The sequence below is a fragment of the Aotus nancymaae genome, unplaced genomic scaffold (genome assembly GCF_030222135.1).
Source record: "Aotus nancymaae isolate 86718 unplaced genomic scaffold, 86718_ANA_hifiasm-v0.15.2.pri h1tg000067l, whole genome shotgun sequence".
Classification (NCBI taxonomy): Eukaryota; Metazoa; Chordata; class Mammalia; order Primates; family Aotidae; genus Aotus; species Aotus nancymaae.
This window is the reverse complement of record NW_026988482.1, coordinates 24644784-24672436: the sequence shown is the minus strand read 5'-3', so window position 1 is coordinate 24672436 and position 27653 is coordinate 24644784. Positions and strand designations below refer to the sequence as shown.

Sequence of the window (27653 nt, the reverse complement as noted above, 5' to 3'; positions counted from 1 at the left end):
CCTTGGGACTCTGCTCATTATCCCTCCTGCCTCCAAGTGAAGTATAAGAGATCCTGATCTTGTTCCATCACCACTGCCCTCCCTCCTTGGCTGACATCCAGCTCATCAAATCTGTCCCTGGGGTCTTCCTGTAGGAGTCCCGGCTTTCACTGGGTGGCCAGAGCTGTGGAGGAGAGCCAGATGAGGAACTGGTTGGTGCCTTCCCTATTTTTGTCCGGAATGCCATCCTGGGCCAGAAACAGCCCAGGAGGCCCAGGACAGAGTCCTGTTGCAGCAAAGATGTGGTGAGTATGGCTTTCCACAGTGGCAGGAGCCAGCCCTCTTGGGTAGAAGTGGGTAGCCAGCCCCCTAGACCATTAGCCTGGCCTACTCATCTCTTCCTTCTGCCCTAGGTAAGGACAGGCTTTGATGGGCTCGGTGGCCGGACAAAATTCATCCAGCCTGTATCCTTTTTCTGTGGTGGTGGGCTAAGCTAAGCTGTGGAGCCCATACTATACCTCACCTGTACCCCCAGCCTGCCAGTGCTCAGGTGTGTAGCGCTGGGCCTCATTCTGTGTAGCAGAGCTGCCCACCCCTGGCTCTGAGCCTTTCTTGACCTGCATTGCAGTCCTTTCTCCAAGCCTCTTCCTTGACAGCTCTTCCAGACTGACACAGCCATGATCCGCCCATTGCCCGTTAAGCCCAAGACCAAGGCTAAGCAGAGAGTGAGGGTGAAAACAGTGCCTTCTCTTTCCCAGGCCAAGCTGGACACCTTCCTGTGGTCATGAGAACAGTGAGTCTGACCACTGGCCAGACACATGCCTCCAACTTGTAGGCCACGGACTGTCTACTCAGGGGGTTTTGTGAGCAGAGCCCCACTTTTAGGACCAACCTGAGGAGTAAGGGCAGACAAGAAGGTGAGGGTGAGTGTGACACCGAGAGACTGCTCTTCCTGCCCTCACCCTGCCCCACTCCCACAACATTGGGCCTACCCTTGCGAGCTGACATGACCAGCTCACTGATTCTGTGAGCAGCGCCTGCTCCTGGTGCCAGTCTCCTGTTAACAGCCATGATTAGATGTGGTTGGACTCTTTCTGGGCCTGGAGACCATGGTCGCTTGTTGACTGTCTCTGTGAACCAGAGTGCTTGAGGCATCTCAGGCAGCCTCAGCCTGAGCTTCTGCCTGCCTCTGACTTGCTGCAGGCATAGCCTGGGCAAGCAGGGTGGGGAATGGAGGATGGAATGGGATGTATGGAGAGGATGGAAAATTTTCATGTAAAATAAAATTCAAAAAAAGAATCTCTTCTCCTTGGTTCTGAGAGTGTAAATTTGCACCGACACCTTAGAAAACTATTTGGCATGACTTTCTAAAGCAGAAATATCACCTAGCCTCAGACCCAGCAGTTCCATCCCTAGGCATGTGCCTTTTCATGGGGCACAGGGATACTCTAGCAAGAATGAGATTACTGCAGCTTTTCTCATAGTCTCTAACCTGGGCACAGCCCAAAGGCCATAAGTAGGAAAGTGAATGAGTAAACAGAAATATATATAACAGGGTACTCACAGAAAATAACCAGCGACCACTTTGCTCCCTACCTTCCCTTCCCTTTCTCCTCACCTTTAAACGCTACCAGCCAAATTGCTAGCTTTTGACTCTTGGCTGCAAAGGCACTTTTCTTTTCTTTTCTTTCCTTCTCTTTTTTCTTTCTTTTCTTTCTTTCACAGGGTTTCCCTCTGTCTCTCAGACTGAAGTACTATGGCACAATCACAGTTCACTGCAGCCTCAACCTCCCAGGCTCAGTTGATCCTCCCACCTCAGCCTCCTGAGTAGCTGGGACTGCAGGAACCTGCCACTAACCCTGGCTAATTTTTTTTTTTTTTTTGAGAGACAAAGTCCCGCTATGTTGCCCAGGCTGGTCTAGAACTCCTGAGCTCAAGTCGTCCTCCTTCCTTGGCCTCCCAAAGTGCTGGGATTATAGGTGTAAGCCACCATGCCTGAGCAAGGGCACTTCTAAAGTGCTTCCCTTTTTGACCCGCAGCCTGGGTAAAGCCCTCTAAATTTCCCTCTCCCACACCTGTTTTCCCAGGACCATGGGCCTGGCACAGGGAGTGAGTGAGTGCTGCAGTGGAGGTTGCCCAGCTGCTCTCCTGCATATCTAGAGGAGTATGGGGCCTTGTGGCAAGGAGATGTCATTCTTGGTTATGAATTTTGGCCCCTCTGCAACTAACTTGAGCCGAGGAGGTTTAGTGAGGGGAAGTGAAGCATCAGGTTAAGAGTATAGGGGTTGGCTGCTAGCACCATCCTTACCAGCTGAGTAATATTAGGTAAATTACCTGCCTGTCTGTGCTCAGCTGCTGCTTTTTTTTTTTTTGAGACAGAGTCTCAGTCTGTTGCCCAGGCTGGAGTGCAGTGGCACCATCTCGGCTTACCTCCACCTCCCAGGTTCAAGTGATTCTCTTGCCTCATCCTTCCAAGTAGCTGGGACTACAGGCACATGCCACTATGCCTGGCTAATTTTTGTATTTTTAGTAGAGATGGGGTTTCGCCATGTTGGCCAGGCTGGTCTTGAACTCCTGACCTCAGGTGATCCACCCACCTTGGCTTCCCAAAGTGCTGGGATTACAGGCCTGAGTCACCATGCCTGGCCCCTGTGCTCAGCTTCTTTATCTGTAAAGTGGGGATCTGGGCCAGGTGTGGTGGCTCACATCTATAATCCCAGCACTTTGGGAGACCAAGGCAGGTAGATTGCTTGAGACCAGAAGTTCGAGACCAGCCTGGCCAAGATGGTGAAACTCCATCTCTTCAAAAATTAACGAGGCATGGTGGTGTGTACCTGTAGTCCCAGCTACTTGGGAGGCTGAGGTGGGAGGATCACCTGACCCTGAGAGGCGAAGGTTGCAGTGAACCGAGATCATGCCACTGCACTCCAGCCTGGGCGATAGAGAGTACAAAAAATAAAAATAAAATGGGGATCTGTGTTGCATATAAGTTAAGAACTTAGGGCAGCTAGGTGAAATAAGCCTAGACACAAAAAGACAACTATTGTATGATTCCACTTACATGAGGTGTCTAGAACAGGCAAGTTCACAGAGACAGAAGTTAGCATGGGATAGAGAGAGGGGGCAAATGGGGAATTACTACTGCTTGATGGTCACAGAGCTTCTGTCTAGGGTGATGGAAAAGTTTTGGAAATAGATAGGTGTGATGGTTACCAAAAGCAAACTTATGACCTGAATACCTGGACATCTTGTGTTCACGGATTAGAAGACTTAATATTAAGATGGCAATACCCCCCAAAGCATTCTACAAATTCAATACAATTTCTACAATCTCTATCAAAATTCCAATGGCCTTTTTTTTTTTTTTTTTGGCAGAAATTTGAAAACTGATTCTCAAATTTATATGGAATGGCAAGAAGCTCTGAATAGCCAAAACATTTTTTTTTAATGTTTTGAAGAAAATATAAAGTTCTTCCCATTTTAAAAACTTAACTACAAAGCTGCAGTAACCAAAAGAGTGTGGAGGGAAGGCATGCATAATGGTGGAATTGGAAGCTCCAGGGGTTGGTTACTGGATCAAAGCAACCATTGAGCTGGAAAGAACAGTGATTGTAATCAACTGTTTCACAACTGTGGAACTGATCAGACATTTAACAAGGGGGTTGCTGGATGAAGAGAGTAGTGTGAATCAAACAGCTACTACTCCCATTCCTCATCCTTACCTGGTTGTGGGGATAGGAGCCCCAGTTCTGAAAGCAGCTGACTGGTACCAGGACAGGCATGGGGACCTTGCCCTCCAAAAATTTGGGGTTGTGCACACTGGTGGACCTCAAGGTACTCTGAGATGCTTGCCTTGGTTTCAGCCTTTCAGATGCAATTCCTGCATTAATACCCCACCCCACTCCACCTTGGCAACATCTCAGAAGATTTAAAGGACCTGTGCTTTTTTGTTTGTTTTTTAAGCCAGAAAATCTTTGTCAACTCACTCACTAGCTGACTACAGATATAATAGAGGTTGGGCACAGCGGCTCACACTTTGGGAGGCCGAGGCAGGAGGAATACTTGAACCTAGGAGGTTGAGACCAGCTTGAGCAAAATAGTGGGACCCTGTCTCCACAAAACATTTTAAATATTAGCCAGGTGTGGTGTTGCATGCCTGCAAACTCCAAACTACTAGGGAGTCTGAGGCGGGAGAATTGCTTGATTCCAGGAGGTAGAGACTGCAGTAAGCAGTAATTACACCACTGCAGTTCAGCTTTATAAGCTATAACAAACTTCAGTAACCACACACACACACAACAGGAGACACACACTTTGCAAAAATAGTTTGGAAAAATCACAGATGGCTCCAGCCCTCAACAAGCAAAAATTTAGGCCAGGTGCAGTGGTTCATACCTATAATCCCAGCACTTTGGGAGTCCAAGGTGGGCAGATCACCTGAGGTCAGAAGCTTGAAACAAGCTGGGCCAACATGGTGAAACCCCCTCTAACAAAAATACAAAAAACTAGCTGGGCATGGTGGCACATGCCTGTAATCCCAGCTACTCGGGAGGCTGAGGCAGGAGAATCACTGGAACGCGGAAGGCAGAGGTTGTAGGGAGCCAAGATTGCACCACTGCACTGCAACAGAGTGACTCAGTGTCCAAAAAAAAAAAAAAAAAAAAAAAAAAAATCCCTGAGGAGTGGGAGAATAAGATTTCCAGAGTTGACTGGGCATGGTGGCTCATGCCTGTAATCCCAGCACTTTGGCAGTTTGGGAGGCCGAGGCAGGCAGATTATGAGGTCAGGAGTTCAAGACCAGCCTGGCCAATATGGTGAAACCCTGTCTCTACAAAAAATCAGCCTGGTGTGGTAGTGCATGCCTGTAATCCCAGCTACTCTGGAGGCTGAGGCAGGAGAATCACTTGAACCCAGGAGGCAGAGGTTGTGGTAAGTGAGGATCACACCATTGTGCTTCAGCCTGGGTGACAGAGCAAGACTATGTCTCAAAGAAAAAAAAAAAAAGAATATTCAGTTTTGGGTGTTTTTGTTGTTGTTGTTTTTCATTTTATTTCTAACGTTGTTTGTTTTGTTTTGTTTTGTTTTTTGAGACAGGGTCTCTGTCACCCAGGCTGCAGTCTCCTGAATAGCTGGGACTACAGGCATGTGCCACCACATCTGGGAACTTTTTTTGTATTTTTAGTAGAGACAGTGTCTCACCATATTGCCCAGACTGTTCTCAAACTCCTGGACTCAAGGGATCCGCCCGCCTCAGCCTCCCAACGTGCTAGGATTACAGGTGTGAGCCACTGTGCCTGGCCGGAATATTCAGTTCTCAAAAAAATTATAAAGCATATGAAGAAAAGGGAAGTATGGCCCATTCACAGGAAGAAAAGAATTTTTTTTGACAAACTATCCCTGACAAACTCTGAAGCTGGAAAGTAAATAGGTTTTCAGTGAGCCAAGATTGTGCCACTGCACTCCAGCCTGTGTAACAGAGCAAGACTGTCTCAAAAAAAAAAAAAAAAAAAAAAAAACAGAAAAAAGTCATCACCAAGCCAAGGTCACCTAGATTTTCTGCTGTTATATTTTAGGAGTTTTATAGTTTTGTATTTTACATTTAGGTCTCTGACCCATTTTGAGTTAATTTTTATGAAAGGTTTAAGATACATCTAGATTTTTATTTTTATTTTTGCATGTGGATGGCCAATTGTTCAGGACCATTTGTGAAAAGACTACTCTTTATTGAATTCCCATTGCTCCTTTGTCAAAGATCAGTTGACTGTATTTGTATGGGTCTATTTCTGGGATCTATTCTGTTTCATTGGTCTATTTTTGCTGATACCATACTGTCTTGATTTTCTTTCCTTCTTTTTTCTCTCTCTCTTTTTCTTTTTTTGAGATGGATTCTTGTTCTGTTGCCCAGGCTGGAGTGCAGTGGCACAATCTCAGCTCACTGCCACCTCTACCTCCCAGGTTCAAGCAGTTCTCTTGCCTCAGCCTCCCAAGTAGCTGGGATTACAGGAGGCAAGCTACCACGCCCGGCTACTTTTTATATTTTTAGTAGAAACAGGGTTTCACCATTGTTGACCAGGCTGATCTCAGACTGCTGACCTCAGGTTATTTGCTTGCCTCAGCTTTCCAAAGTGCTGGAATTACAGACATGAGCCACCACATCAGCCCCCTTTTTTTTAAAAAAAAATAAAGACCAGGTCTCACATGTAGCCAGACTGGTCTCAAACTCCTGGGTTCAAGTGATCCTCCTGCCTCAGTCCCCCAAAGTGCTGGGATTACAGGTGTGAGCCAGCAAGTCTGGTCCATACTCTCTTGGTTACTGTAGCTTTATAGTAAGTCTTGAAGTCAGGAAATGTCACACCTCTGACTTTGTTCTTCTTCAATATTGTGTTGGCCATTCTTGGCCTTTTGCTTTTCCATATCAGCTTTGGAATTAGAATGGGTGCAGTGGCTCACACCTGTAATCCCAGCACTTTGAGAGGCTGAGGCAGAAGGATCATCTGAGCCCAGGAGTTTGAAACCAGCCTGGGCAACATGGCGAATCCCCATCTCTAAGAAAAAATACAGGCCAGGAGCGGCGGCTTACACCTGTAATCCCAGCACTTTGGGAGGCTGAGGAGGTCAGGAGTTTGAGACCAGCCTGACCAACATGGTGAAACCCTGTCTCTACTAAAAATGCAAAAATTAGCTGGGTGTGGTGGCAGGCCTATAATCCCAGCTACTCAGGAGGCTGAGGCAGGAGAATGACTTGAAGCCGGCAGGTGGAGATTGCAGTGAATCGAGATTGCACCACTGCACTCCAGCCTGGGCAACAGAACAAGACTCCATCCCAAAAAGAAAAAGAAAAAGAAAGAAAAAATACAGAAAAAATTAGCTGGGTGTGGTGGCCAGCACCTGTAGTCCCAGGTACTTGGGAGGCTGAGGTGGGAGGATCACCCAAGCCCAGGGAAGTGGAACCTGCAGTGAGCCGTGATTATTCCACTGCAATCCAGCCTGGGCAACAGAGTGAGACCTTGTCTCATAAAGAAAAACAACAACAACAACAACAACAACAAAAAAATTTTAGAATTAATTTGGGATTAATTTGTCTATTTTCACAAAATTACTTGCTAGGATTTTTACTGGGATTGTGCTGAAACTGTAGATCAAGTTGGGAAGAACTGACATCTTGACCATATTGAGTTTTGAGTTTTTTTATTCATGTGCATGGAACATCTCTCCATTTATTTATTTATTTGTATTTCTTGTTTTGACAGGGTCTCGCTCTGTTGCCCAGGCAAGAGTGCAATAGCACAATCATGGCTCACTGCAGCCTCCACTTTCCTGGGCTCAGGTGATCCTCCCACCTCAGCCTCCTGAATAGCTGGGACTACAAGGCATGGACCACGATACCTGACAAACTTTTTGTATTTTTTGTAGAGACAGCCTAGATATTTAGGCTGGTTTCAAACTTCTGAGCTTACATAATCTGCTCACCTTGGCCTCTCAAAGTGCTGAAATAATGGGCCAGTAATTCATGAGCTACCATGCCTAGCCCATCTCTGTTTATGTAGATCTTTGATTTTCTTTATCATAGTTTTGTTGTTTTCCTCACATAGACCTTGTACATATTTTAGGTATAGATTTATACCTTACTCTTTTATTTTATTTTATTTGTAGAGAGTGGGTCTCACTTTGTCAACAAGGCTGGAGTACAGTGACATGATCATAGCTCACTGCAGCCTTGAACTCCTGGGCTCAAGAAATCCTCCTACCTCACCCTCCCAAGTAAGTGGTACTACTGGTGTGTGCCCCACACCTGACTAATTTTGTTGTTGTTGTTTCTTTAGAGTCAGAGTCTTGCTATATTGCCCAGATTAGTATCGAACTCCTGGTCTCAAGCAATCCTTTCACCGCAGCCTCTTGAGTAGCTGGGATTACAGGCACAAGCCACCACACTGAGCTTATACCTAAATATTTTTCTGATGCTAATGTAAATGGCATGGTGTTTTAAATTTCAAATTCCAGTTGTGCACTGCTGATATATAAGAAAGCAACGTATTTTGTGGCCAGGTGCAGTGGGTCACGTCTGTAATCCCAGCACTTTGGGAAGCCGAGGTGGGTGAATCACCTGATGTCAGGAGTTCCAGACCAGCCTGACCAACATGGAGAAACCCCGTCTCTACTAAAAATACAAAAATTAGCCAGGTGTGGTAGTGGGTGCCTGTAATCCCAGCTGCCTGGGAGGCTGAGGCAGGAGAATCTGGGAGGCAGAGGTTGTAGTGAGCCATGATAGCACCATTGCATTCCAGCCTGGGCAACAGAGTGAGACTCTGTCTCAAAACAAAACAAAAACAAAAACTCAACAATAGGAAAACAACCCAATTTTTAGTTTTATTTATTTATTTTGAGACAGGGTCTCTCTATGTTGCCCAGGCTGGAGTGCAGTAGCATGATCTTGGCTCACTGCAACCTCACCTCCCAGGCTCAAGTGATTCTTGTGCCTCAGCCCCCTGAGTAGCTGGGATTACAGGTGTGCTCCACCACACTTGGATAATTTTTGGCATTTTTAGTAGAAACGGGGTTTTGTCATGTTGGCCAGTGTGGTCTCAAACTTCTGGCCTCAAGTAATTCTCCCACGTTGGCCTCCCAAAGTGCTGGGATTACAGGTGTGAGCCACCGCATCCGTGGTATTCTTACAAAGCTAAACATTCTTAATGCAGCAATTGTGCTTCTAATTATTTACCAAAGACCAAATGAGTTATTTTATTTATTTTTTGAGGCAGAGTCTTGTTCTGTCACCCTGGTTGGAGTGCAATGGAGTGATCTTGGCTCATTGCAACCTCTGCCTCCTGGGTTCAAGCAATTCTCCCTGCCTCAGCCTCCCGAGTAGCTAGGATTACAGGTGCCTGACACCATGCCAGGCTAATTTTTGTATTTTTAGTAAAGACAGGGTCTTGCCATGGTGGCCAGGCTGGTCTTGAACTCTTGACCTCAGATGATCCGCCTACCTTAGCCTCCCAAAGTGCTGGGATTACAGGCATGAGCCACTGCGCCTGGCCCCAAATGAGTTTTTAAAAACCCAAAGCTAGCAAATAAGTTAAGAAAAATGTTTACACAAAACTCAGTACATGAATATTTATGGTAGCTGTATTCAAAATTGCCAAACTCTGGGAGCAACTATGTCCTTCAATAGGGGAAACTATGTGTGTGTAGAGGAAAGGGTCTATAGGAGCTGTCCACATAGATGCTTATCACTGGACTGGAGGTACCAGCTGCTATGAGAAAACTGAAAATTTGCTGAAGTTTACCAGTCTCTTCATTAAGCTTTCCCCTGGATGCTGAAAATGTTCTACTAGACCAGATTTCCAAAGTGGTTGCTTCAGATTGTTTCAGCCAGCTCAGTTTTTGCTGTGGAAAGATGGATTCCTGGAGCTTTCTACTCCTCCATCTTCCTTGATATGACTTTTTGTTTTATTTACTTACTTTTTGTGACCGCGTCTCGATCTATCTCCAGGCTGGAGTGCAATGGCACGATCTCCGCTCACTGCAACCCCTGCCTCCCAGGTTCAAGCGATTCTTCTGCCTCAGCCTCCTGAGTAGCTGGGATTACAAGCCCCCACCACCACGCCCAGCTAATTTTGTATTTTTAGTAGAGACAGGATTTCACCATGTTGGCCAGGATGATCTCAAACTCTAGACCTCATGGTCTGCCTGCCTTGGCCTCCCAAAGTGCTGACATTACAGGTGTGAGCCACCACGCTGGCCTTATTTTGTTTTTTAGACAAGTTCTTACTCTGTCACCCAGGTTGGATTGAAGTTGCACGATCATGGCTTACTGCAATCTCGACCTCCCGAATAGCTGGGACTAGCAGTGCACACCATCACACCTGGTTAGAGTTTTTTTTTGTTGTTTGTTTATAGGGACAGGTTCCCACTATATTGCCCAGGCTGGTCTTGGACTCCTGGGTTCAGGCCATCTTCCTGCCTCAGCTTCCCACGGTGCTGGGATTAGAGCGGGATTGCAGGTGTGAGCCAACATGCCTAGCTCACATGACTCTTTTTTTTCTTTTTTTGAGACAGAGTCTTGCACTGTTGCCCAAGCTGGAGTGCAGTGGTTCGATCTCAGCTCACTGGAACCTTCGCCTCCCGAGTTCAAGTGATTCTTCTGCCTCAGCCTCCCAAGTACCTGGGACTGCAGGCATGCGTCACCATGCCCGGCTAATTTTTTTGTGTTTTTAGTAGAGACAGGGTTTCACCACTCACATGACTTTCAAATACTAAAATTAGCTGGGCATGGTGGCATGTACCTGTAATCCCAGCTACTCAAGAGGCTGGGCTTGGGAGGGTTGCTTGAGCCCAGGAGGTTAAGGCTGCAGTGAGCTGTAATCATGCCACTGCACTCTAGCCTGGGTGACAGAGCAAGACCCTGTCTCAAAAAAAAAAAAAGAAAAAGAAAAAGAAAAAGAATTATAAGAGGATATGATGAACAATTCTATGCCAACAAATTATAGTCAAAATGGATACATTCCTAGAAACACAGAAACTAAGAAAACTGTTTCAAAGAAGAACCAGCATACCTGAATAGACCTATAAGTAGTAAGGGTATGGTATTGACTTAGTCATACAAAATCTCAGCCAGGCGTGGTGGCTCACGCCTGTAATCCCAGCATTTGGGGAGGCCAAGGTGGGTGGATCACCTGAGGTTGGAAGTTCGAGACCAGCTTGGCCAACATGGTAAAACCCCATCTTGGCCGGGCGCGGTGGCTCAAGCCTGTAATCCCAGCACTTTGGGAGGCCGAGGCGGGTGGATCACGAGGTCGAGAGATCGAGACCATCCTGGTCAACGTTGTGAAACCCCGTCTCTACTAATACAAAAAAATTAGCTGGGCATGGTGGCGCGTGCCTGTAATCCCAGCTACTCAGGAGGCTGAGGCAGGAGAATTGCCTGAACCCAGGAGGCGGAGGTTGCGGTGAGCCGAGATTACGCCATTGCACTCCAGCCTGGGTAACGAGAGCGAAACTCCGTCTCAAAAAAAAAAAAAAAAAAAACCCATCTCTAATAAAAATACAAAAATATTAGCCGGGCGTGGTGGCACATGCCTGTAATCCCAACTACTTGGGAGGCTGAGGCAGGAGAATCACTTGAACCCAGGAGGTGGAGGTTTCAGTGAGCCAAGATCATGCCACTACCCTCCAGCCTGGGCAACAGAGTAAGACTCATTGCAAAAAAAATAAAATAAAATAAAAAAATCTGGGAGTGTAAATTAGTTCAACCATTGTGGAAGACAGTGTGGCAATTCCTCAAGGACCTAGAAATAGAAATTCCATTTGACCCAGCAATCCCATTACTGGGTATATATCCAAAGGATTATAAATCGTTCTACTATAAGGACACATGCACACGAATGTTCATTGCAGCACTCTTTACAATAGCAAAGACCTGGAACCAACCCAAATGCCCATTTATCATAGACTGGACAGGGAAAATGTGGCACATATACACCATGGAATACTATGCAGCCATAAAAAACAATGAGTTCATGTCCTTTGTAGGGACATGGATGAACCTGGAAACCATCATTCTCAGCAAACTGACACAAGAACAGAAAATCAAACACCGCTTGTTCTCACTCATAGGTGGGTATTGAACAATGAGAACACATGGACACAGGGAGGGAAGCATCACACACTGGGATCTGTCGGGGGGAAATAAGGGAGGGACAGCGGGGGTTGGGGAGTTGGGGAGAGATAGCATGGGGAGAAATGCCAGATATAGGTGATGGGGAGGAAGGCAGCAAATCACACTGCCATGTGCGTACTTATGTAACAGTCTTCCATGTTCTTCACATGTACCCCAAAACCTAAAATGCAATAAAAAAAATAAGAGGCCAGGCGCGGTGGCTCACGCCTGTAATCCCAGCACTTTGGGAGGCCGAGGCGGGTGGATCATGAGGTCAAGAGATCGAGACCATCCTGGTCAACATGGTGAAACCCCGTCTCTACTAAAAATACAAAAAATTAGCTGGGCATGGTGGCGCGTGCCTGTAATCCCAACTGTAAGGTTTGTTCTTGCTGAGCTTAGAGAAGAAACTGAGGCCAACACAAGAAGATCCAATGTGAAGGGTTTATTCAGGCTCCCAGGTGAGGTTCTGCAGTCCGACAGGAGGGGCCGGAGAAGTCACACGGACGCCTGTCAGACGTGGGGTTTTTATAGGGAGTGAAGGAGCTCGATTGGTTGTGGGAGAGCAGGACTACTATTGGGTAAGGTTACAAGCCTTTGTTTGCATACAGGACTTGGCTGCTATTGGTTAGAATTACTCGGCTGCTATTGGCTAGAAAGACTTGGCTGCTATTGGCTAGAAAGACTCAGCTGCTATTGGCTAGAAAGACTCGGCTGTTATTGGCTAGAATCACAAGACCCTGCTTGTATACTGGGTTCTTTAAGGGAAGGCCAAGCTGTGAGAGAAGGGGAGAAGGGAACATGCCTGAGCATGTCCAAGCTTCCGGAAAAAAGCTGGGGGAGGGGGGGTGCGTCCGAGCTCCCAGCAAGGCAACCGGCCTTACACCAGCTACTCAGGAGGCTGAGGCAGGAGAATTGCCTGAACCCAGGAGGCGGAGGTTGCGGTGAGCCGAGATCGCGCCATTGCACTCCAGCCTGGGTAACAAGAGCAAAACTCCGTCTCAAAATAAAATAAAATAAAATAAGAAAAGTAACAGCATGCCACAACTCATCCTCTCCACCATCTTGGGCTAAATAATTACTTCTTACAGCCCCTTGCTATGTGGGCTCTAGACTGACACCAAGTAGCTGTAAAATGCCATGCTCTGGATGCCATAACTCCTACCCTGTAGTTCAGCAATGCATAGTCAATTATTAATCAATGTCATTTCGGTAAACCAATGAGAATTCCTGACAAACCACTTTGTATCAGCCCACTCATTGTCTCCTTTGGCCTTTTAAAATAAATTTTTAAGTAATTAAAAAAAAAAATCTCGGCTGAGTGCAGTGGCTCACGTCTGTAATCCTAGCAGTTTGCGGGGGCCGAGATGGGAGGATCACTTGCTTTCAGGAGTTTGAGACCAGCCTGGGCAACATGATAAGACCCCATTTCTACAAAATTTTTAAAAATTAACTGGGCATGGTGGTGTGTGCCTGTGGTCTCAGCTACTTGGGAGGTTGAAGTGGGAGAATTTCTTGAGCCCAGGAGGCTGCAGTGAGCCATTTTTGCACCATTGCACTCCAGCTTGGGAGACAGAGTGAGACCCTGTCTCAAAAAAAAGAAGAAAAGTTTATTTGACTTACAGATGTGCAGGCTGTATAAGAAGTGTGACAGCAGCATCTACTTCTGGTGAAGGCTTTAGGCTACTTCCAATCAGCAGAAGTCAGCATAGAGCTAGCATGTGCAGAGACCACATGATAAGGGAAGAAACCAATGGGGGGATGGGGACAACCATACTCTGTATTTTTTGAGACAAGGGCTGTCACCTAGGCTGGAGTACACTGGCGTGGTCATGGCTCATTGCAGCTTTCACCTCTTGGGCTCAAGAGACCCTCCTATCTTAGCCCCTTAGCCTCCTCAGTAGCTGGGACTAGGGAAGCACACACCATGCCCAGCTAATTAAAAAAGTTTTTGGCTGAACATGGTAGTTCATGCCTGTAATCTCAACTTTTTTTTTTTTTTCAGGCACCAGGCTAGAGTGCAGTGGCTCGATCTCAGCTCACTGCAACCTCCGCCTCCCAGGTTCAAGCAATTCTCCTGCCTCAGCCTCCCATAATCCCAACTTTTGGGGAGGCTGAGGCGGGCAGATCACTTGAGCTTAGGAGTCGGAGACCATCTTGGGCAATGTGAGGAAACTGTCTCTACAAAAAATACAAAAATTAGCTGGGCATGTGGCACTGTGCCTGTAGTCCCAGCTACTCCAGAGGCTGAGGTGGGAGGATGGCTTGAGCCCAGAAGGCAGAGGTTGCAGTGAGCCAAAATGGTGTCATTGTACTCCAGCCTGGGTGTCAGAGCCAGACCCTGTCTCAAAAAAAAAAAAAAAAAAAAATCTGAAAATAGATAGTGGTGATAGTTATACAACATAACATTGTGAATGTACTTAAATGTCACTGAATTATACACTTAAATGTTTAAAATGGTAAATTCTATCTTATATATATTTTATCACAATTTAAAATTTTTATCTATTTCTATTAAAGATAGAACTTTACTTCAAAATCCAGCCCTTCTGTCACACCCAATAAATGTTATTGAATGAAAACAAACAAAAGACCGTAAAGATGTACCTCGTCACATTCGCTAGGATTGGTATAATTTTTTTTATAAAAAGGAAAGAAAAATAACCAGTATTGGCAACAGTGTGGATATATATAAATTTTTGTACATTGCTGGTAGAAATATAAAATGGGAAAAATAATTTGGTGGTTCCTCAAAAACACAAACCCAGGCACAATGGCTCATGCCTGTAATTCCAGCACTTTGGGAGGCTGAGGTGGGAGAATTGCTTGATCTCAGGAGTTTAAGACCAGCCTGGGCAAGATGGCAATACCACCCCCGCATCTCTACAAAAACAAATAATTAATTAATTAAGAAATTAGCCAAAGCCAGGGCAGGGGCTCACGTCTATAATCCCAGCACTTTGGGAGGCTGCAGTGGGCAGATTGCTTGAGTCCAGGGATTTGAGACCAGCCCAGGCAACATGGCAAAACCCCATCTCTACTAAAAATAGAAAAAGAAAAATTAGCCGGATGTGGTGGCGCATGCCTGTGGTCCCAGCTACTCAGGAGACTGTGGTGGGAGCATTGCTTGAACCCAAGATGCTGAGGCTGCAGTAAGCCATCACACCACTGCACTCCAGCCTGTACAACCAGAGTGAGATCCTGTCTCAAAAACAAACAAACAAACAAAAACCACTTTAGCTGAATGTGGTGGTGTACACCTCCAGTCCCAGCTACTTGGGAGGTTGAGGCTGAAGGATCACTTGAGCCCAGGAGATCAAGGCTGCAGTGAGCTGTGATTGTGCCACTGCACTCCAGCCTGGGCAAGAGAGTGAGACTCTGTCTCAAAAAAAAAAAAAAAAGGACAAATCCACAAATCCAAAAGTTAGAAACAACCCAGATGTCCATCAATAGATGAATGGATAAATTGTGCTATATACATACAATGGACTGTTATTCAGCCATTAAAAGGAATGAAATATTGATACCTGATACAAACCTCTATGAACCTTGAAAACATTCTAAGTGAAAGAAAATAGACATAAGAGGTCACATTTTGCAATTCCTTTTTTTAAATAAAAAAAATTTTTTTTTGAGACAGAGTTTCACGCTAGTTGCCCAGGCTGGGGTGCAATGGCGTGATCCTGGCTCACCGCAACCTCTGCCCCTTGGGTTCAAGCGATTCTCCTGCCTCAGCCTCCCAAGTAGTGGGGTTACAGGCATGCATCACCACACCCAGCTAATTTTTTGTATTTTTAGTAGAGACGGGGTTTCTCCATATTGGTCAGGCTGGTCTCAAACTCCTGACCTCAGTTGATCTGCCCACCTCAGTCTCCCAAAGTGCTGAGATTACAGGCGTGGGCCACTGCACCCAGCCCCATGTGTGGTAATTATTGAATGTGTTTGGTGTGTTCATCATGGGTGATGAAAAATTTTGAGACTAGAGAGACGTGATGGTTACACAACATTGTGGATGTACTGCATTGTACACTTTAAAACGGTTAACTTTGTTACATGAATTTCACCTAAACTAACAACAACAAAAAAAAAAACTTAAGCCAGCACTTGGTTTGGCTATTACGGAGTTTCGTGTGAAACAGTGGTCCATCATCCAGAGAACTGGCCCTAGGTTCCTAAGAAGGCAAAAGGAGGAGACACCCATGAATGGTACACAGGACCTCTCTGCACTATTTTTTTTTTTTTGCCACTTCTTGTGAGTCTATAATTATTTCAAAATAAAAGTCTAAAAGAAAAATAAGGACATTTGTGAATGTGGCTGCCCCATGCCTCCCACCCTTTGGCTGACACTCAGAGACTGATCACCTCTTGGAGTCCTGGAACTCATCCCAGGTTTTAGACTCTGAAGGGCCTGTCTGCGGCTGGTGTATGCAGGCAGGATCAGGAGCCAGCTCAGAGCATAGTTTAACTTTCACTTTTGTTTTCTCCAGAGGAGCCAGGAAGAGAGCTGTAACCAGCAGCCACTCTTACTTCCTTGGCCTTGGTGCCTGTTTGCACTGCCTACAGCAGGGCGCTGGTCCCTGCAGTCACTGCCTCCTACGCAAAGACCCTGTCTCTGAGTTCTGTAGCCTACTGTTCAGCCCCAGGTTTGAAGATGGATGCCCTGGATGCTTCAAAGCTGCTGAATGAGGAGCTGTATTCAAGACAGCTGTGAGACTTGAGGTGGGGTGGAGAGTGGGCTGGTCTTCAGACCTCTGATATACAACTGCTTGCCTCCTGCTTCCCATCCACAGGTATGTGCTGGGCTCACCTGCTATGCAGAAGATTCGGGGAGCCAGGGTCCTGCTGTCAGGCCTGCAGGGACTGGGGGCCGAGGTGGCCAAGAACTTGGTCCTGATGGGGGTGGGTAGCCTCACTCTGCATGATCCCCACTCTACCTGCTGGTCTGACCTGGCTGCCCAGGTAAGTGTCCTGGGGGGCCTATGGGTTGCCAGACCAAGGTGGGGGCACGGCCCAAGAGGAGTGTCTTTATTCAGGCTGCACTGGCTCTCTCCCTAGTTTCTCCTCTCAGAACAGGACTTGAAAAGGAGCAGAGCTGAGGCCTCTCAAGAGCTCTTGGCTCAGCTCAACAGAGATGTCAAGGTCATCGTGCACAAGGGTGACATCACTGAGGACCTGCTGATGGACTTCCAGGTCAGCCCAGGCCTGCAGCCCTCAAGAGCAGAAAGGGCTGGTCAGTGGTTTCGGCCCTGCTGATCACAGTGTCTACCCAGGTGGTGGTGCTGACTGCTGCAAAGCTGGAGGAACAGCTGAAGGTGGGTACCTTGTGCCATAAGCATGGAATTTGCTTTCTGGCGGCTGACACCCGGGGCCTTGTGGGGTGAGTAAGACTGCCTGTCTAGCCTACCACATTACAGCCAGCAACTGCCCCCATGCTGTCCTCAGCTCCAGGTTTCCTCCAGTACCCCTCCAGTCAGCCTCAGGTCTAGCCCAGCATGCCTTTCTGATTCTCGTCCCCAGTCCTGCCCTCTGGTTCCTCCACCCTAGCCTCCAGACCTGCTCCAGTAACCCTCTCAAACTTCTAGTTCCCAAGCCTCTCCTAGCATTTCTTTCCCAATTCTGGCCCTCTGGCCCTGCCCTACTATCCCCTATCCTTAAGCACAGCCTGTGAGCTGCCTCAGTGACCCCTACCATCCCATCTCAGGCAGTTGTTCTGTGACTTTGGTGAGAACTTCACTGTGCAGGACCCCACAGAGGCAGAACCCCTGACAGCTGCCATCCAGCACATCTCCCAGGTAGGTGCTGAACTGTGGGCATTCACCTGCTGACCAAGGAGAGGCTGCCAGGGCCTGTGGAAGGCAGGTCCAGGCAGCCCTAAGCCAAGCTTCCTCCTACCTAGGGCTCCCCTGGTGTTCTCACTCTGAGGAAAGGGGCCAATACCCACTACTTCTGTGATGGAGACTTGGTGACTTTCTCGGGAATTGAGGGAATGGTTGAGCTCAACGACTGTGCTCCCCGGTCTATCCATGTGCGGAGTAAGCCAATCCCATTCCAACTCCAGGTGCAGCGCCCAAGCCTCCACTGGGAGTGAGCACAGCCTGGTCCTTGGAATGGGCTCTCCCTCCACCTTCTTCATGGTGCAGCAAGATCTGGGACACAGACGCAAGATAGGATGGGGTGTGGGAACTACTCAGGCTCAAGGGTCATACTAACTAGACTTGATCTCCCTCAGAGGATGGGTCCCTGGAAATTGGAGACACAGCAACTTTCTCTCGGTACTTGCGTGGTGGGGCTATCACTGAAGTCAAGAGACCCAAGACTGTGAGACATGTGAGTGCAAGTGCATCTGAAGTAGGGGAGCTTGGTCGCCTTGAGGGGCCCACAGCATTTTGGACTAGTCCCTGAGCCAGATGCCCTTGCAGAAGTCCCTGCACACAGCCCTGCTCCAGCCCCATGTGGTAGCTCAGAATTCCCAGGAAGTTCACCGCGCCCACTGCTTGCATCAGGCCATCCGTGCACTGCACAAGTTCGAGCACCTCCATGACCGACCACCCCAGCCCTGGGATCCTGTGAGTAGCCCTATTGCCCCAACCCCCAGCCTCTGTCATTTATTGGGGTCCCACTTACCAGAGGCAATAATGACAATTCACAGATCCAAGTTTGATCTGCTAACACTGCAACCTCTCGAGACTGGTTCCATGGAAGTGCCAGGCACACATCCTGGGGACCCCTGCTATACCCTGACCCCTCAGATCTGTGCTGGAAGCTGCACTCAGATTAGTGAAGCCTCTTGGGCTGCTGTCTGTTGCTGGGCATCCTCTAGTGGTGCTGGCAGCAGGGCCAGGCCTTCCCACCCAGGCTTCTGCTTCCTCTTCTATGGAACAGGGTGGATGGAGGGTGGCTGGTAGGATTTGAGTTAGGCGTGGAGCTCTGGGTGGGGCTACTTTGCCCACAGAGTCCTATCAACAGGTTGACGCAGAGAGGGTGGTGGGCCTGGCCCAGGACCTAGAACCACTGAAGTGGACAGAGGAAGAGCAACTGGAACAGCCACTGGATGAGGCCCTAGTGCGGACAGTTGCCCTAAGCAGTGCAGGTGTCTTGAGCCCTATGGTGGCCTTGCTGGGTGCGGTAGCTGCCCAGGAAGTGCTGAAGGTGGGCACAGGCATGGGTGTGGGAGGTACTGGGAAGGTGTGGAGATCAGTGTGTGTATCAGAGGGTACCCAGCTCCAGACAGCAGCCCTGGAGGCTTCACCAACCTGGGTGCAGCCTCCAGCCAGGATCTGAGGGGGTCAGGAGGTGGCAGGAATGCCCAGCCTAAAGTGCTCCCCCAGGCAATCTCCAGAAAATTCATGCCTCTGGACCAATGGCTTTACTTTGACGCCCTCGATTGTCTTCCGGAAGATGGGGAGCTGCTTCCCAGTCCTGAGGACTGTTCCCCGGTGAGAGCCTGGGATAAGGGTGCAAGCCTTGCCCAAAATCAGGACTAGGGGAGAGGCATGAGGAATGGCCTCCAGGTCTTGATTCAGAAAACTCAGTGTAAGAAGGAGATGCAGGCCAGTAGCCATCACTGACTCCTGTCTCTGTCCCCTAGAGAGGCAGCCGCTATGATGGGCAAATTGCGGTGTTTGGGGCTGGTTTTCAAGAGAAACTGAGCCGCCAGCACTACCTCCTGGTGAGCTGTGAGGTGAGGCTGGGAGTGCCTTTGGGAGGGCCAGCCCAGCCCCTCTGGCTAAAGCTGTTCCTGCCAACAGGTGGGCGCTGGTGCCATTGGTTGTGAGCTGCTCAAAGGCTTTGCCCTAGTGGGACTGGGGGCCGGGAAGAGCGGGGGCTTGACTGTTGCCGACATGGACCACATAGAGCTCTCCAACCTCAGCCGTCAGTTCCTCTTCAGGTCCCAGGACATTGGTGTGAGTGCTGACCCCTCCCTATGTCCCTGCGTCCCAGGCTGTCCTCCCATACGGCTTCCCGCCCGTCCCAGGCTGTCCTCCCATACGGCTTCCCACCCAACATCCTCCTGCTCTCTTCCCAGAAACCCAAGGCAGAAGTGGCTGCAGCAGCTGCCCAGGGCCTGAACCCAGACTTACAGGTGATCCCACTCACCTACCCACTGGATCCTACCACAGAGCGCATCTATGGGGATAACTTTTTCTCCCATGTGGATGGCGTGGCTGCCGCCCTGGACAGTTTCCAGGCCCGTGAGTGCTTGACCTCAAAGTTCAGTCCCTTGCCTACAGCTGTGCCAGCCCCACTTCTGACCCGCTGCTCCCTTGCCAGGGCGCTATGTGGCTGCTCGCTGCACCCACTATCTGAAGCCACTGCTGGAGGCAGGCACATCGGGCACCCGGGGCAGTGCTAAAGTGTTCGTGCCACATGTGACTGAGGCCTACAAAGCCCCTGACTCAGCTGCAGCTTCTGAAGATACCTCCTACCCTGTCTGTACCATGCGGTACTTCCCCAGCACAGCTGAACACACCCTGCAGGTAGGGAGCACCCTGGAGACCCCCACCCCACCCAGCTCAGCCCTCAGCTGCAGACCTGTTCTCCACCTGACACCTCGTTTTCTCCCTTCTCTACAGTGGGCTCGGAATGAGTTTGAGGGACTCTTCCGACTGTCTGCAGAGACCATCAACCACCACCAACAGTAAGGCCACCAACAGGGGCAGATGGGAGTCCTGGGCTCCAAGCACAAGTCTGCAGGACTCAGTCTCACACTTCCTCATCTCTCTGCAGGGCACACACTTCCCTGACAGACATGGATGGGGCACAGACACTGACCTTACTGAAGTCAGTGTTTGGCGTCCTGAGAGAGCGTCCACAGAACTGGCAAGACTGTGTGGCATGGGCTCTTGGCCACTGGGAACTCTGCTTCCATTATGGCATCAAACAGCTGCTGAGGCACCTCCCACGTAATAAAGTGTGTGGCTAGGGGTCAGGAGGCTGGGGGCTCAGGGGACCAGACTGAGCCCAGCAGACTCTACTTACCTAGGTTCTTGAGGATGGAACTCCCTTCTGGTCGGGTCCAAAACGGTGTCCCCAGCCCTTGGAGTTTGACACTAACCAAGTGAGTGGGATTCCCTAGGGAGTTCCAAGATAGAGATGTGGCCCCTCAGAGCAGAGGTAGGCACTTCTGCGTTCTGCAGAGATGCATAGATGGCCAGAGAGAGCCATGCTTGTGTACATGTGGGCGTCTACATGTGAGGCAAAGGCAGGCACTCAAATAGATCCACAAATAGACAGTGACCCCCACCCCGTGCACTCATACATGCTTACTCGCACCCATGCCTCTGCTCCCTCTCTTGGTCTGGCTGCAGGACACGCACCTCCTCTACATACTGGCAGCTGCTAACCTGTATGCCCAGATGCATGGGCTCCCTGACTCACGGGACCGGACTGCACTCAGGGAGCTGCTGAAGCTGCTGCCACAGCCTGACCCCCAACAAATGGTCCCCATCTTTCCTAGTAACCCAGAGCTGGCTTCGGCTTCTGCTGAGTTTGGTAAGGCTCCTGACCCTGGCCCCCTATGCTGTCATTCAAGGCCTTGAACCTGTCCTGTCCTCAGCCTGTGCTGTGGAAGGAAGATAGGGCCTAGGGGACCTACAGCCAATTAACTATCTCTCAGGCCTCCTATCTCACTCCTCCGTAGGTTTAGGCTTATCCTCTGGTCTCTCAGTAGGTCTTCTTCCTGCTGCCTACCCCACATCCCAGTTCTTGTGGCAGATTCTTGGCAAAATAAATAAATAAAATCCACTGGCTCCTGGGGAGTGCCTAGCTATGGCCCGCAGGTGAGGACAGAGTCACAGAGGTGCATGCACACACACAGGCGAAGACTGGGGCTTCTAGAGGGAAGACTGTAGCATTAATTAAGGGGACATCTTGATTTGATGAGGGAATAATAAGTGACAGCCTTGGCAGAGACCAAGAATAGGCACAGGGTTCCAAGAAGAGTGCAGGACACAGGGGCTAAGAACTGTCCCAACGTCCCCTCCCCTGACAGGCCCTGAGCAGTTGAAGGAACTGAACAAAGCCCTGGAAGTCTGGAGCGTGGGCCCTCCCTTGAAGCCTCTGATGTTTGAGAAGGTGGGAGCCCAAGTGGCAGTGAGGAGTTGGGCTGGGGAGTTTGTGGAGAAAGGTCAGGAGCCAAGAAGGTAGTTTTGGAGCCCCTTAGCCTGAGTTTTCCCAGCAATGCCCTGGAAGCAGCTCACCTTCCCTGAACCTCAGCCTGTCTGATCAAGGGGGGATGGAGGGCGCCCCCCAGAATTGTGTGGAGACCTGTGCAGTGGCACACAGTTGGCCATGGTGAGGGGCACAGCTGCAGTATTAACACTACTTTGACTTGGGCCTTACAGGATGATGACAGCAACTTCCATGTGGACTTTGTGGCAGCAGCAGCTAGACTGCGATGTCAGAACTATGGGATTCCACCAGCCAACCGTGCCCAGGTAACCCCACCCCTTTAGGCTCAAGCCTGGAGGTGGGGGCCAAACCCTGGCCCTTTGCCTTGGGCCCAGACCAAATCTCTTGTCCTTGGCAGAGCAAGCTAATCGTGGGCCAGATTATCCCAGCCATTGCCACCACTACAGCAGCTGTGGCAGGCCTAGTGATCCTGGAACTGTATAAGGTGGTGGGTGGGCCACGACCTCGTAGTGCCTTTCGCCACAGCTACCTACGTCTGGCTGAAAACTACCTCATTCGCTATATGCCTTCTGCCCCAGCCATCCAGACGGTGAGCCCATGATACCCCACCCTTAGCCCCACTAGGCCTGGGTTTCCCCTGCACCTGCCCACACAGGCCCCAATCTAGCTGCTGGCTCTCAGACTGTGCAGGAGTCCTTAAGACTCCCTCTAGCCCTCTTCCTGCTATGAAGCCAGGCTGGGACCTGTCAGACACAGGAAGCAACCGTCAGCCATCCCCACCCCCAACCCTCCAAAGCCCAGGATCTGGGGGAGCTGCAGCTTTAACTCATTAGTGGAGCCAGACATCCCCCACAGTCCCCTCCTTCCCTGGAGTACCCCTGAGGGGTAGGTGGTGGGGAGGGGACCAGGGCCTCAGCCCCAGAAAGCGTCTAGCTTTCCCCTGCATGGCACGGGGGCCCTGGCCTACCTCCTGCAAGCTGAATTAAAGGGTAACAGGCTTGGCACTACAGGTGTGGGGTCTGCAGCCCTTGAGTGTATTTATGTCACAGGTGTGAGTGCAACCGGGGTCTGGGCATCCCTGGTTTGTGGGCATGGAAGGAGCAAGCTTGCACATCTGTGTGCCAGATGGGAGTGCAGGGCTCCCATCTTCCTGTGTCCTCAATGTGGCATGTGTGGATATGCATGTGGGTACACATGCGTGTGTTCCTGGGCTTGTGGGCATGTGTTTCTGTGACTGCAGGGCTGTGAATGCCTCCAGCCATGTTCCTAGGCTCTGCAGTTGGCATTTCCTTGGGGCACAGGACAGGGGTGGAAGGAATGCCCTCACAAGGGAGAGGGCAGAGGTCATGGGCCAGCACTGGGCTTCTGCAGAGCAGCCTGGGGTCCCTCTGGACATAGCACACAGAGCCCCTTTGTGAGGCGCCCTGCCTCTAACCAGCACACAGGCTGTCTTTGTCCATGGATTGGAGCGGGTGAAGGAGAAGCCCCCATCTCACCTCTAGCCTAGTCTCAGCTTGACCTCAGTGTGTTTTCTCGGGGGCTGGCAGGGCCCCCTGATCCTGATCTCTGGATACCTGCCAGCCACCCTTCTGCCCTCAGCTCTAGGTACCAGAACCCCAAGACTCTTGGAAAGAAAGGGGACAGGAGGAGGAAGCCTTTATGCACTGTATCCCTGCTGGGGCTCCGGGACAGTGGAGTCCTGGTGGTCACTATGCCCTTTGCCCCTGTGTCCCGATGAGTAGCCCAAGGCCCTAGCAGTACAAGATGGGGGACAGGATGTGCCCCCCAGCTCCCAGCCTTGTCTTTGAGGAACAAGCAGCTTTATCAGAGGCTGCAGAGGCCCTGCTCTGGGTTTCCTCAGGAAGCACCACCCCCTCATCCCCCACCCTCACGACCGGCCCATGTGATGGATCGTCTGTTTCCCTGTGCAGGCCCCATAGCCCCATTTCCTGTGCTGGCCCCAGCCTGGGCAGGGAGGGGGCTGAGACTCTGGGCCCAGATCCCACCTCTCCCCCCACCCCCTGGCTCCTGCTTCCTGCTAGTCCAGCTCTTCCCCTAGGAAAGGCTGCTGGTAACTGGGATGGGGGTGGGGGGGAGGTAAGAAGTCTCTCACTACTCCCCTACCTCACCCCAGTTCCATCACCTGAAGTGGACCTGTTGGGACCGTCTCAAGGTACCGGCTGGGCAGCCTGAGAGGACCCTGGAGTCGCTGCTGGCTCATCTTCAGGTGTGCCCTGTCCCTACCCCACTCCCTAGGCTCAGCCCAGCCTGGCCCAGTTGGTTTCTGACCTTTCTCCCTCTAGGAGCAGCACGGTTTGAGGGTGAGGATGCTGCTGTACCACGCAGCCCTGCTCTATTCAGCCAGATGGTCGACTGAAAAGCAGGCCCAGTGCCTGCCCCTCAGGTGAGCCCACTTGGGGCTTTAGCCAGGCCCCACCAGTCCCTGGAGGCTGGGGCTAGGGGCCACACAGCCTTTCGTCTTCCCAGCCCCATTCTGGGCCCCTCACACCTCCCCAAGCATTCTTTCACCAAATGGAGCCAGCAAATGGGCTGGGGGTGGGGTGAGGGCTGAGAGCCTGAGGAGGAGCCTTCAGGAGCTGCCTATTTGGCCAGCCCCACAGGCTCCCCACATGCTGTACAGCCCCCCTTTCACAGCCCACTCCCAAGGGATCCACAGCTTCCTGCCTCCCGCTTGCCTCACCAGCTGCTCCTAAAATAGTTTCAGATGTTTCCTGTCTTGAGCGGCTCCTGCTCCTGGCTTGGGCTCCTGACGGCCCGCCAGCACCCTCCCTAGTCCATGCCAGGCTGCCCTCTGCTTGCCATTGCTCACCTCTCCAATCTTCCCTAAACCCCACCCCCACCAGGGTGACAGAACTGGTTCAGCGGGTGACAGGCCAGGTACCTGTTCCTGAGCTGCGAGTGTTGGTGCTGCAGCTGAGCTGTGAGGATGAGGAGGAGGACACTGCCTTCCCACCTCTGCACTATGAGCTGTGACAAGACAGCCGCCACGTCACCTAGCTCGATGGAGCCCTGCATCCCAAGCCCTCCATTATAAACCCACAGTAGGCACTCAATAAATGCTGTTGAAGGAAGGCATAGGGAAGAGGATGGATGATAGAACATAATGCAGTAATGCACACGGGTGTGACATGGGCAAGACAGGGACCCTCACATGGAAACAAAAAGCTCTTCAGAAGATTCATATGCCTGGGCTGTGCTTCACAGGGCTGGGGCTGCCCCTTAGCGCCTCAGGGGTATGGAACCAGGACAGTCTAGAAAAAAGGCTTTTATTGTCCCAGGCTGGAGGGCAGGGTCAGAGGTAGCTGACATCATTGCAGATGATGGGCTGGCGGCTTCGACAGCTCATGAGGGCTGCAAAGCGTGAGACGTCTGTAGGCAGTTCAGTTTCTGGGCGAGGTGGGCATGACAGCCGCTTTCCTGCCATAGCTGTCCGCCGAGCCCTGGCCAGCCGGCGACGAAGCTGCTCAGAGAGGCCAAGCAGGAACTGAGGGGGTCGAGCACGGGCACGGGGCCCACCTCCGTCACCCCCTTCACTCCCTGTCTCAGGCAGCTCCATCCAGTTGTGCACCAAGTCAGCAAAGCAATTGTCCCCCAGTACCAGGGGCTGGCGACTGCGACCCCTGTTCAGTAGGGCTGCTGTCCAGTCCTCTGCTTCCAGTCCCTGCCAGTGCTCCAGGCAGGCGTCTGGGGTGGACTTGGGCCGTGGACGGCGGCTAGGTGGTGCACTGGGTACTGGGGCTCTGCCAGCCATGGGGAGGCCACTGACTGAGAGGCGCTGCCTACAAAGGGGCTGTGCTGAGGGTGCTGGGCGCTGGGGTACAGGCAGTTCTTCCTCTCGCCATGTGCTGCCCGACACCTCGGAGAAGCCAGAGTCCCAGTCCAGGGCATGCTCCCTGGGGCCTCCCAAGGCTGCACCCCTGTCTTCTGTCACCACTGCTTCCTCCTCCTCCACACAGCAGACTGAGTCCTCTTCCAAGGCACCTGAGGCCCTGAGCTGGTGGCTGGGCTGCACATCTGGGCCAGTTTGGGGGGTTGGCTGCAGGGAGCCAGGCATTGGGGGTGAGCCTGTGTCCCGGCCACACAGCTGAGGGGAAGAGAGGGTAGAAGTTGGAGAGGTAGCACTTGTCACCCCTTCCTGCCTGCCTGCCAGGTCAGCCCAGAGAAGAGAGGGTCCAGGAAGGTTGGATAGGCCTGCTGGCCTGGGCAGCTGGGTGCTAGTGAGCACAGGGCAGGCATGGGGGTGCTGGCACTTGAAGCTGGTGTGGTTCTCATCCGCCGACCTGGTGGCAGTCCGGCAGGCTGCAGCACGTAGAGCCGGGCAAGTCGTCACCCGCCACCCAGGGCCGGCGGGCGGGCGGGCGGGCAGGCAGGGTTGCGGGCCTGAACGGGGAAGTAGGTCTTACCCAGGACTGGAGGGGCATCCCATGCCTATTGGGGGATTCAGTTCCCCAAAGCGTCTTTCAGAGAAAGATCGCTTGCTAGTTGAGGGGTAGAGGAGGGAGGCACAAACCAGCCTGAAGTAGGGGGCGTTCACAGCAGCGCCAGCACCTCGTGAGTCCCTTGCCGCCCCATGCCCCGTCCCCAAAGAAGTCCCCTTTCTACTCTCTCCTCCCGCGCAGTTCCAGCAGCACGGCCAGCTGGGTGCTGTTACCTGATGCCCAGCGCAGTTCCCAACTGTCCGAAACCCGACACGGGCCATCTGGGCCATAGGCGCCGCGCCGCCCCCACCCTGCCTCGGACTGGCACACCAGCCACCCCGCAGCCGTTTGGTGTTCGGGCCGGGCGGTAGCCTGGCACCCCGCACGCGTCCTCACGAACCGCACCCGCTCCCAAGCCTCACCAGTTCCCAGCGGAGCTGGCTGAGGAAGCTGTCAAGCCGAGCGCTGTGCATGTCCGTGCCGAGGTCCCCACCGAGCCTGCCAGCTCCTCTCGGAACCCCGGCGGAGCGGCGCTGAGAGGGCTGGGCGGGCCGGCCAGCGGCGCCCTCAGCCTCGCCTGGCTGCGCGGCTCCTCGCTCTCCGTAGCTCCCGCCGCCGCCGCCGCCCCGACATCTGGCATCAGCGCCCCGCCCCGGCCCCGCGGCCAAACGGGGCGGAGCTAAAGCCCTGCATCCCTCCCGACTCCGCCGCGGCTCTTGGGGGGAAGGGCGGGGTCGTAGCTGGAAGTCGGACGGGGACGGGCCGGGGACCCTCGATCCTCCAGACAGTTGAGCAGACCCTGAGTTTGCTGCGTGACGCGGGGCAGGTCGCCTCATTGTGGGGGCCTCACCCTCCTCATTTGTTCTATGGTGGAATAGCGGTCCCTCCCACGGGGCGCCGTGCTGCGCCCGCCTGTCGGCAGAGCGCCAAGGATGGTCGGACCCAGAGAGGTTGTGGCCCACTAGGGGTCTGACCCACGGGACCCGTTCGTGAGACTGGCCTCGGCACTCCGTGGACGGGATGGAAGTGGGGTTCGGCCCGTCTGATGATTCAGAGAGCGCGGGATTTTGTGGCAGCGCATCCGCGGGGCCTCAGTCGCGTCCCAACCAAGCTAGACGGGACTGCCCTCTAGTGGGGAGTGCTCGGTTAGCCGCGAGTCCAGCGGCGACACGCGACCATCGGCATTCCCTCTGCCGGTACCAGGTGCAAGCTGAGGGTCGGTGCAGGGGTGAGCCTGTCTCCTGAGGTTGCTCTATAGGCTTAAGGGTAGTGTAGCTGCAGACAGACTGGACATACCAGCAACAGGAAAATACCAGGGAATGAGGGCTATGGGCTAGCCTGGGGAAGGACAGTCTCAGGAGGTGACATCAGGATGCAATCAAGAAGAGGGGCATTCTAGACAGAAGGAGCAGCCAGGGAGAAGACCCCGAGGGACAGGAACTGTACAT

At 51.5% G+C, this 27653-nt stretch overlaps 3 protein-coding genes across 6 annotated transcripts in view; 2 read left to right on the top strand and 1 right to left on the bottom strand.

Moving 5' to 3' along the window:
- The window catches only part of TRAIP (TRAF interacting protein), a 30793-nt gene extending 29515 nt beyond the window's left edge, over positions 1-1278 (top strand). For both annotated transcript variants that reach the window (XM_012467753.2, XM_012467754.2), the window contains 3 exons: positions 135-284; positions 393-443; positions 645-1278. In XM_012467753.2, the coding sequence (XP_012323176.2) occupies positions 135-284; positions 393-443; positions 645-767 (324 nt within the window). In that variant the 3' untranslated portion in view covers positions 768-1278. The remainder of the gene's footprint in view (positions 1-134; positions 285-392; positions 444-644) is intronic.
- Positions 1279-16045: 14767 nt separating this feature from the next.
- Positions 16046-24858, top strand: UBA7 (ubiquitin like modifier activating enzyme 7). Of its 2 annotated transcripts, none has more exons than XM_064367110.1 (24): positions 16046-16278; positions 16426-16594; positions 16691-16825; positions 16906-17012; positions 17337-17427; positions 17532-17667; positions 17865-17962; positions 18055-18201; positions 18602-18784; positions 18964-19071; positions 19224-19304; positions 19384-19539; positions 19662-19827; positions 19907-20112; positions 20209-20273; positions 20363-20546; positions 20619-20693; positions 20944-21127; positions 21627-21709; positions 21979-22071; positions 22164-22355; positions 23901-23993; positions 24070-24170; positions 24631-24858. In XM_064367110.1, the coding sequence occupies exons 1-24, from the start codon at positions 16061-16063 to the stop codon at positions 24758-24760; spliced, it is 3201 nt and encodes a 1066-aa protein (XP_064223180.1). In that variant the 5' UTR covers positions 16046-16060; the 3' UTR covers positions 24761-24858. The 2 variants fall into 2 exon arrangements, with proteins under 2 accessions (XP_064223180.1, XP_012323174.2); XM_012467751.2 differs by having other exon boundaries at positions 16113-16342.
- A 179-nt stretch (positions 24859-25037) lies between these two features.
- Positions 25038-26809, bottom strand: INKA1 (inka box actin regulator 1). Of its 2 annotated transcripts, none has more exons than XM_012467752.2 (2): positions 26628-26809; positions 25038-25871 (listed from the first exon to the last, which is right to left on the bottom strand). In XM_012467752.2, the coding sequence occupies exons 1-2, from the start codon at positions 26676-26678 to the stop codon at positions 25080-25082; spliced, it is 843 nt and encodes a 280-aa protein (XP_012323175.1). In that variant the 5' UTR covers positions 26679-26809; the 3' UTR covers positions 25038-25079. The 2 variants fall into 2 exon arrangements, with proteins under 2 accessions (XP_012323175.1, XP_064223181.1); XM_064367111.1 differs by lacking the exon at positions 26628-26809 and adding an exon at positions 26439-26494.
- Between the last annotated feature and the right edge of the window lie 844 nt (positions 26810-27653).

Coding starts and splice junctions, on each gene's coding strand:
- INKA1 (XM_012467752.2), bottom strand. CDS start 26,678: ATGCACAGCGCTCGGCTTGACAGCTTCCTCAGCCAGCTCCGCTGGGAA. Junction 25,872..26,627: donor GCCAGCTCCGCTGGGAACTG/GTGAGGCTTGGG, acceptor TCTTCCCCTCAG/CTGTGTGGCCGGGACACAGG.
- UBA7 (XM_064367110.1), top strand. CDS start 16,061: ATGCAGGCAGGATCAGGAGCCAGCTCAGAGCATAGTTTAACTTTCACT. Junction 20,694..20,943: donor TGGAGTTTGACACTAACCAA/GTGAGTGGGATT, acceptor GTCTGGCTGCAG/GACACGCACCTCCTCTACAT. Junction 21,710..21,978: donor AGCCTCTGATGTTTGAGAAG/GTGGGAGCCCAA, acceptor TGGGCCTTACAG/GATGATGACAGCAACTTCCA.